The sequence below is a fragment of the Mauremys mutica genome, chromosome 9, assembly GCF_020497125.1.
Source record: "Mauremys mutica isolate MM-2020 ecotype Southern chromosome 9, ASM2049712v1, whole genome shotgun sequence".
In the NCBI taxonomy this organism is placed as follows: domain Eukaryota; kingdom Metazoa; phylum Chordata; order Testudines; family Geoemydidae; genus Mauremys; species Mauremys mutica.
In genome coordinates, this window is record NC_059080.1 from 106166014 (window position 1) to 106175450 (window position 9437).

At 35.8% G+C, this 9437-nt stretch overlaps 1 protein-coding gene across 1 annotated transcript; it reads left to right on the plus strand.

Moving 5' to 3' along the window:
- The first annotated feature begins 621 nt into the window (after positions 1–621).
- On the plus strand, positions 622–9185 carry LOC123377897 (E3 ubiquitin-protein ligase RNF138-like). The gene is made up of 5 exons (XM_045031236.1): positions 622–746; positions 2281–2352; positions 2824–2929; positions 3991–4098; positions 6139–9185. The coding sequence occupies exons 1-5, from the start codon at positions 646–648 to the stop codon at positions 6205–6207; spliced, it is 456 nt and encodes a 151-aa protein (XP_044887171.1). The 5' UTR covers positions 622–645; the 3' UTR covers positions 6208–9185.
- Positions 9186–9437: the final 252 nt, after the last annotated feature.

Genomic DNA, 9437 nt, shown 5'->3' on the forward strand with positions numbered 1-9437 from the left:
AAAATGAAATAAGGTGAGAGAAATCATTTAAACATTCAGGTTTTATAAACTGTAAAACCAAATGCCATTTACACTCAGTTGCAAACTGGTAAGACTAAAAATAACAAAGTGGCTTACATATGTAATTGAAGGCATACTAGCTGTCGAAAGATGTGTTCTTAGAACCTTAATGGACATGTTTCTATCATGTAGCTTGTCTTTGTTCTGCACTCCTTCTGTGAACCTCTTCATTGTGCTCAAGGGAACCAGTACTCCTGCTTGACAATAGGAATCCCTGAAAATGTTAGTTTGAGGTATAACTGACTGCATAAATGGCAAGAGGGCTAGGATCACAAAGTAATTATTGCTGAAGGGGAAGGGTGTATTTAAAACAAATGAATACCCCATAGTGCCTTTTCCTTTTGTTATCAATAATTGAATATAATGCCTAATACATAGATGGGGTGGATACAGAATGTAGTTGTTAAAGTTGCATTAGAAGAGGAATTAGAATTTAATATATTGTTATACAGGGTTCTGTTTTCCTTTCTTACATGCATTATTTTATCTGTTGGCAGAAGTACCGTAATTCTTTTCCCAGATGTTCTAGTTACACTGTAATATCTAAATGGTTTGAAATTTCATTTACAGGTTAGGTTTTCTCGCATGAGACACCATTATAAAACATGTAAGAAGTATCAGGATGAATATGGTGTTCCTTCTATTGTTTCAAACTTTCAGATTTCCCAAGATTCAACAGGGAACAGGTAATTAGTGTATTTCATGTATGACTCCGATCCCTTTTTTTGTGAAAGGGAAATCGTTTTTCTAGGGCACATTTTTCTTTTTGTAAACAGTATTGTCTAAGTTCTTGTGCTTCAAAAATGAATATTTCTCTAGAAACACCCTTTAGATCCTGTTCTTTTATTCTTCAATCTGTGGCATTTAGAAAAGTGCTCTACAGCACGTTTTGGAATAACTTCCAGAAGCCTTCCCTAAAGGTTGTACCTCCTGACTGTGTGGTGTGGGGTTTTTTTTTTTGTTTTTTTTTTGCCTTAAGTTGCTTTATAGGAGGTCTGATTGCTCTTACGTTTAGAGAAGTTTTTTATTTTTCCCTTATTCTTATTACTATTTAAATGGCTAGATGGTCACTAACCTCCTCTTGTTTCAAAATGTTGCTGTCTTCTGTTTAGGTTTTTGTCTTCAGATTTGACTCATCTTGAGTTAATCTTCTTGAAAGTGAATAATAGCCCTTTGGCATCTTTACATGTTGGTTTATAAATTATATAACCAGATGCCATTTACCCTCTCTCAGTTGCAAGCCATAAGGCTAAAGAACCTGTTTTGCCAATACCGGAGTAAAAACAAAGCCAGGCATTCAGAATTCACATTTAGTTTAATAGATACTTACACATACTGCGTACCTTCTTTTATCACCATCTATTTTCAGTAGTTCGACCAGTTGAGGGGGAAAAAAAATTCATTTGAGTTTCAAATGAATCTGTGGTAAAGAACAAGGAATATGGAAAATGCCCATATTTGAGTCCACTTCCACATAACTATCACGCCATACTGCTCTGAAGTGGTTGAGTTGGAAAAATATTCTGGAAGTTGTCACGTTACTGCACACCAAATTACACATTCAGAATTCCCATGTCGAACACTATAAGACATGCACAGTCGAGCAATTTGGCCTTGCTTAGTTAAAGATACATGGTCAAAACCTGCATTTAAAGAAAGTAGCATTCTTGCTTATAACACACTGTATGAAGTACCTAATATGCACAAACTGCAGAAACTCCTTTCTACAGTTTCAAATTATGGAGGATTAATGCCTTTAACTACTGTTTGTAAAGTATCATCCTGAGCAAACAGCGGTCTAATTCCTTTTAGAAAACAGCCTCTATCTTCTGTTTACACAGTCCATACTGCCATTGGAGCTATTTGTCCACTTCCCATTCCCCTCCCTGCCCCAAAAATCCAGTCTTGCTGTCGAATGGATAAGCGTATACTAAACACTATTTTCATACTAAATTACTTTGCATTCTATTAAAGTTCATCATACTAACCAAGTGAAAAATAACCTCTTGGTGCAAAAGAAAAGTTCTGAGCAGGGGTGATATTTAATTATTTGTTATGTTATATATGCTCACTATATGTTCTACCTATATGATCAGTTTACAATTAATGGGATTCAATGGATTTTTTTCTTTGAATAACTAGACACCAAAAATATAGTTTGTTTGTCTTTTTTAAAACACAAAGTAAACTTGTATACTTTATCTAACATTTCATATAAAGTAATAGGAGTGATACATCTGCATTTGATAACGGAGAGATGGCTAATCTTCAGACACTTCAGGGAGATGCAAGGTAGGCTTCTTCAATTCAATATTGTAAAAGTGATTGTCCATATTTAGTTCTAGATATATTTCCAGTAGGGAGAAGACGATTCAAACTTCTTACGAGAGTCTGACAAACTTCTTTAAAAAAAAAAAAAAAAAAAATCCTTGGATTCATGTACGTGCAAGTTTATCAGTTAGAATCTGGTGTTCTTGTTGCTGCTTCTTACTTGAAGAATCTCCCGGATGCATTGGATAGCCTCAATAAAAAAGACAAAAAAATTGTCTAAACTCCCTAACGTAATAGAGTACATATTGACACACAAATATACAGTTTTGCTTGAAATTTACAATTTAGCAAAATGGCATCAGAATTCCTTTATTTTGACTACTAACAAAAAAGGCTATGACAACGTCTGCAGATGTTCTGTTATCTCCCTCTGATATCTCTTAAATTCTGTTTTAATAGATCCATATAATACTGTATAACTTCCATTTCCAGTGCACATCCCACATTCAAATGCCCCCTGTGTCAGGAAACCAACTTTACCCGGCAACACCTACTGGATCATTGTAACAATAGACACCTTTATCAGATAGTTCCTGTAGTAAGTATATATATTTTCAATGTAAGCACCTTAAACTTCCCTTATTTTAGTTAGAGTAATAGTTAATTTCTATGGGCTCTTACAGTTCCAAACAAGCAATCTGCTCTAAGAAAAGAATTGCATTGATGACACTGTTAAGTTGAAGAAGGGGTTTTCATTCAAAAACATTTCCCTATTAACTATAACTTTTCTTTCTTCACTTCAGTCATAAGGCATTTGTTTTTTCTGTGTCATATTAGTTTCAGTTGCTGTGTTGAGTTGAAATGTAAACTCAATTGGGAGGGAGGGATAGCTCAGTGGTTTGAGCATTGGCCTGCTAAACCCACGGTTGTGAGTTCAATCCTTGAGGAGGCCACTTAAGGATCTGGGGCAAAAATTGGTCCTGCTAGTGAAGGCAGGGGGCTGGACTAGATGATCTTTCAAGGTCCCTTCCAGTTCGAGGAGATTGGTATATCTCCAATTATTACCTAAACTGTTTTTTTTGTTTTTTGAGCTGCATGCTTTTATCTTCTGGTCCCTTAACTAGAACTGCTGTTACTTATAGAAACATTGTCAATTTAAAAATCTTATTTGTCGTGTAACTTACTATTATTACATATGAAACCTAACATTTGTAAAACCAAAAGATAAAGAGGGAAAGATTTTTATTTTACTCTGTGTGTAGTCAGTTTCACTGTTTCCTCTGTATAGTTTCCTCTTGCACCCTAGTTGTGTGCAAGACCCACACAAACATCAGTGGAGCAGAAGGGAGAATTTTTTTTTTTTAAATACAGGAAATTTTTATTTAAAAGGCAAATTGGCAGAAGGACTTACAGGCGGATGTAGTAACAAATTACTTTTAACCTCTTTTAAAATCAGACTAAACTTCAAGTTGACAGTCTCAAATGTTAGTCATATTGTTCTGGAAAATTGTAAGTTGTGTGACATTCAAAATGTTTATGTAAAACTCTAGTACATTCACTTTTGAAGTGGATAAGTATCAGATTAAGATTTTACATAGAATACACAATATAATGATGTCGTCTTATTGGCTAATACTTTTTTTAAATTTTCAAATTTAGATTTGTCCAATTTGTGTGTCTCTTCCATGGGCAGATCCCAGTCAGGTTACTAGAAATCTTGTTAGCCATCTAAATCTAAGACACCAGTTTGACTATGGAGAATTTGTGGTAAGCATTTTTTCTTTTTTCTTGCTCTTCAAAGAAATGGGAAACTTTTTTTTTTTTTCTTCTCTGAAGGAAAGTACTAAATTAGCCTCTGTGGCTGCAGAGCCCACAGAAGATTTGCAACTTTTACATGCTTAGCTGCTGTGGAACCTGCTACTTAGCAGTAGTTCTACCACTTCTAAACTGTTGTCTACACTATAAACAGTAACCGCCATTGACAGTGGGTATTGGCAACAGATGCTGCTAAATCATGCTGAACACCCATCTAGTGTAGATGAGGTTGTTGCATAAAGCTAATTTCAGCCTTGCACAGCTGCCCAAGACTACCCCTATTCCCAAGGGAAGTGTGACAGACTCCAGACTGCCACCTTTATGGTGTCTGTTGCTTTGCCAACCAAAAGAGAACAATCAGGCCTTGGAAATACGGTTTTAGGGTGCACCTTTGATGTCCTAGAGGTATATTGGCTGACTGAAAACCCTCTTATAGGAATTATATGGTAGAGAATCCCTCTCCCTAGCTAACTAGTCCACAATAAAATCAGGGAGAGGAGATGGATTGGGTTCATTTGGCTGAAGAGTTCTACTCCTCTGCTTTCATCTCTCTTTGGTATCTGTGTAAGATATAGTACTGAGTGTTTAGCCAACCTTCTTGATCAGGGTGGATTGATTTAAATCAAATTGATTTAAATCAGGAAGACTCGATTTTAATCATGGATTTCTACATACAAGTGCATTCTTGTTGGTTGTTATAACCTTAATACATATTCTTCACAACTCAGATAGATGAGACCCAAACTGGGTCTTTTTTTTTTTTTTTTTTTAAATGGCCTGCTGCTATTTATAGGTTTTCCCTTCTAGTGAGAGAATTATATGGTAGATCTCAAATCAATGAAGGCTACACTCAGGCTATGGCTATACTTGCACTTCAAAGCGCTGCCGTGGCAGCGCTTTGAAGCACTAAGTGTAGTCAAAGCGCCAGCGCTGAGAGAGAGCTCTCCCAGCGCTGTCCGTACTCCACCTCCCTGTGGGGAATAACGTACAGCGCTGGGAGCCGTGCTCCCAGCGCTGGGGCTTTGACCACACTGGCGCTTTGCAGCGCCGCAATTTGCAGCACTGGAGAGGGTGTGTTTTCACACCCTGCTGCAGCGCTGCAAATTTGCAAGTGTAGCCATGGCCTCAGAAAGACCTCAAGACTCCAGGAATACGCTGCTCAAATAGTTTCACTTTTGTTTCTGTTGCCTGTCCCTCCCTTCTCACATTTATCTCCAGACTTCTCCTTGTCCAGATCTATTCCACCCCCAACCATCTTCTATTATTGAACTTTTTGAAACTTTGCACTTTTAGAGAGGTAAGGGACTGACTCGGTGTACACAAATTTACAGAGGGACAATAGGGTTGAGGTCTGTTATTTCTCACCTCGATTTATTTATTTAAAAACATTTTTGCTGTTAAGCAGCATGTTATCTGCGGATACAGACTAACACGGCTGCTACTCTGAAACCAGTCCACAGTTTGAGAACTGCAAAACTAAGCATCTCTGATGGTTTCTTCTATACTGAGCACTGAGTCCCATTGGGTAGATAGAAAGATTAAGCTAAATAATCTATACAGAAGCCCCTGGAACACCATAAGATTGGGTCCCTAATCCATGAACTATTGGAACTCATTTACAAAACTTTTTTTCTTTAACATTACATGAATTTATTGTCTCATACTATAGAATTAGAATTTATAATCCCTATTCCATAATGAGATATCTTTGAGCTATAATGTATCTTAATTAAAACTGTTTACATAAAATGGTTTTTTCTTCGAAAAAACCATCTCAAAAATCCAATTTAAAATTTTTCTTTTTAAATTCACTGATTTTTATTCATCCTGTTCTTGATGCATATATTGTAACACAATAGATTCACTATCTAGGTGCCATTTACAGTACCATATGTGGGCAACAAATAATACAAAGAACAGGATGGAGTTGAACAGTTTGATAAGCCTGTACAGCATTTCTCAGTCTTTGATCAAATGTCTTATTGTGTTTAGAATCTTCAGCTTGATGAAGAAACCCAGTACCAAAATGCTGTTGAAGAATCTTGTCATGTGAATATTTAAAGTGTAGGTCCTCTGCATCTTACTGCACTCTGAGGGAAAAGCTACATGAATCCAATCAGTAATCTGAAATGTATATTAATAAAAAGGGAATTCAGTATGTTTTTTTCTTCAGGTTAAATATCTTTTTTCCAAGAACAAGAGTTTTTTTAAAATGCTTTTTGATTAGAAAAAAATGGAGTAAATTGTATTACTAGATTTCTTAATTCTACATAATTGATTGTACAGCTATTGGAAAGGTGTTAAGTCATTTTACTGAGTAGAGTTCTTTTACTTTAAGTAGGGACCTTGCTAGAGCTATTCTCTGGTGTCTTTTGATTTCTGTGTACATTTTCATGGTTTTGTTGATCTTGCAGTTATATATTTGTTAATGCCAAATTTGGGGAGGGGGGTGAAATCAGATGCAAAGATGTTGTTTTGCACTTTGCTTTTTATAGTCAGGGTTTCATTTGCAAAATTATATCCTCGGGAGAATATTTGTGTGTAACTTTTGTTTAAAGCTGAAGTGATATTTTTTTACTACCATAATTTCTAATAATAAAAGTGAGAATGGCCAATTTGTAAAGTTGAAATAGTTGTTTTCAATAGTGCAGCATTTTAGAGCAGATTGGTTTCACTTACATCACTAAGAAGGAATGCTATATCATGGCCTGAGGGAAGTTATTTCTATTATGTTGTTTCTCTGATGTATCACTAAAATAGGACATCTTGCTTCCTGGGCGGAGAGACTGAGCTCTTCCCACGCACCCTGCAAACTGGTGGGGAGAGGAAGTTCTTTGTGTCACTTGACAGAGTGCCTTGTGAATGATATAAAGATAACATGCAAAGGGAAAAAAAAGTGTCTTTTTGATAAAAAGGCCAAAGTGTTTTGCCTTTATACATAATTTTTCTGGTTAGTTACATTAGAAATCCAGGTTGTGTCTACCATGAAAAACAGGGAAGACATTAAACTTGAAAACTGGTAGGATTAGGACATAATTGGTATCAAGGCATTGATATGTTTTGTCAGTCATTGTTTAAAACTTTAACATGTGTTGTAAATCTGAATAAGCAGTTGAGAAGAAAAAAAATCTTGCTGAGAAGATTCACTACCTCCATACCTTACACTAAGGGCTGCGAAAGCTCCTATTCTAGTTCTCCCTCCAAGATGACCTCCAACAAAAACAGGGAAGGCAAGACTTGATATTCCCACAATTTTAAAAACACAGACTTTTATTTTTAAGTTTGGACCTTTATATAAAAGAACCAAAAAGCCCTGTTTTGTTCCCTTGCATGGCCCTTAAGAAATGGCTTTATCAGGTGTATGGAGAATTCCCAAAGCTGGGAGAAATAGGATGTTTGCAAATACACCTCTACTCCAATATAACGCTGTTCTCGGGAGCCAAAAAGTCTTACAGCATTATAGGTGAAACCACGTTATATCAAACTTGCTTTGATCCGCCAGAGTGCGCAGCCTCATCTCCCCCCCGGAGCACTGCTTTACTGTGTTATATCTGAATTCGTGTTATATTGGGTTGTGTTTATATCGGGGTTGAGGTGTAGTCAGTTGGGACACAATATTTTTCCCCTAACCCATATCCCTAACTGTCATTATTGTACATGAGTGTTGTGTATCTAAAAAAGAGAATATCCAACAATTTTGCTGTGCAGCTAGTGATCTGAGTAATTGTATTATCTAAGTACAAGCAACAGTACAAATGGCATTCAGGTGCCTAACTCATTTGTGCCTTTAGAAAGCATCACATACCTTTTTAAGGGGAGGTTATTGCCAAACAAAGTAATCTGGAGAATGCAGTGCATTTTCCTTAAGTGCTTCATATTCCAGATCTATCCAGACTGGAATGTATGTAAAGACTAGAATCTACAGTGTGGAGGCGGGGGAAGAGGGTGGTATATAGAGCTATAATGCTGGATATATACAAAATATTTGAAATGTTTATTCTCTATTTGAAAGTATAAACAGATAGTATAGTATCTCTCCTGCTGGCTTAAATTGCCAAAAATGTAGCCGAATGGGCTATTTCACAGATCCCCTAAAGTTCTAGCCTGTTTACAATATCTTAATGTGAGGGAGGGGGATTAAATTTCAAGGTATTCTGCTGCTAAGAAGTTTGTAATGTTTTAAAAAAATAAAAGCTCAGAACATGCTAACTTTTCTACTGTGAACTCTTATAGAATTTGTTTATTTTTCAAAGTTCAGTTATGAATACATTTGTTCTTGGAGTCAACAAAATTCTGATATAGTGGAGATGGCAATAAATGCCTAGAGCCAATACAGATTATTCTGAGATCAACACCTGATTGACTCTGAACAAGTCATTTCAGTTACCTGAACATGTCTTGAGAACTCTAGTTTAAATTACTTATGTTTTAAAACACTAACTCAAAGACACAAATACTTCTACTGTTACAGCAATAATTAATAATTCACATTGTTGAAATAAAATTTTAGTAGAGTTTAAATGTTTTGAGACTTGAATTCATATTTTAAAAATAACATCCTTTTGCAGTATGTTACAAGGAATTTAATCTTTGAACAGTAATTTGCAATAAATGAATTCTATTTTGTGTATTTAAATGCAGTATAAAAATCCTTAATGCCTGGGATGTTTTCCCTATTTTGCATATGGTAAACTTTATATTGGCAAATCTTTCCTTGTTTAAGTTTTATATTTTTACTATGGTGAGACAGCCTCCAACTACATTTTTTAGATAACAGATGAATGACAAGAAAATAAGCAGTTTGGTCAGATATTATTCTGCTGTTGTCATTCTCTTTCCCTCTCTTCATCTCAAATGTACCCATGAGGAGGCTGTATATTGGTAATGGGTGATGATTGCACTAAAGAATACACATTTTATTGGAAGTGTGCTGTTCAGAAACTGTTTTATTAACACATTCTAATGTACTGATTTTGAAGACAGGTGTCTGATGCTTGAATTGTACCTTGGTTTTCTATTAAAACACTTTATTTTCTATGTGTCTTCACTCTCTAACAAGGAGGATCTTGTCATAAGGTTGGGAATTATTCATCCTTTGAGATTCTCATCTCAGGAACTCTATACCTACTTCTGGTGGCATCACAGTTTAAATGATAAATATTTAAGCATGCACATTACTAATAACCTGTCCTGTGAGCTAATTAATATTGGTTTGACCGTATGATCCGTTCTGAGCTGGTCACTATCAATATAGTGACCGAGGCCTTATGTTCTTCTTTCAACTTTTGGGC

Excerpts from the sequence above, each read along its gene's own strand:
- LOC123377897 (XM_045031236.1), top strand. The coding sequence starts at position 646 with ATGAGACACCATTATAAAACATGTAAGAAGTATCAGGATGAATATGGT. Across the intron at positions 2,353-2,823 it reads ACACTTCAGGGAGATGCAAG|TGCACATCCCACATTCAAAT; the intron begins GTAGGCTTCTTC and ends TTCCATTTCCAG. Across the intron at positions 4,099-6,138 it reads TTGACTATGGAGAATTTGTG|AATCTTCAGCTTGATGAAGA; the intron begins GTAAGCATTTTT and ends TATTGTGTTTAG.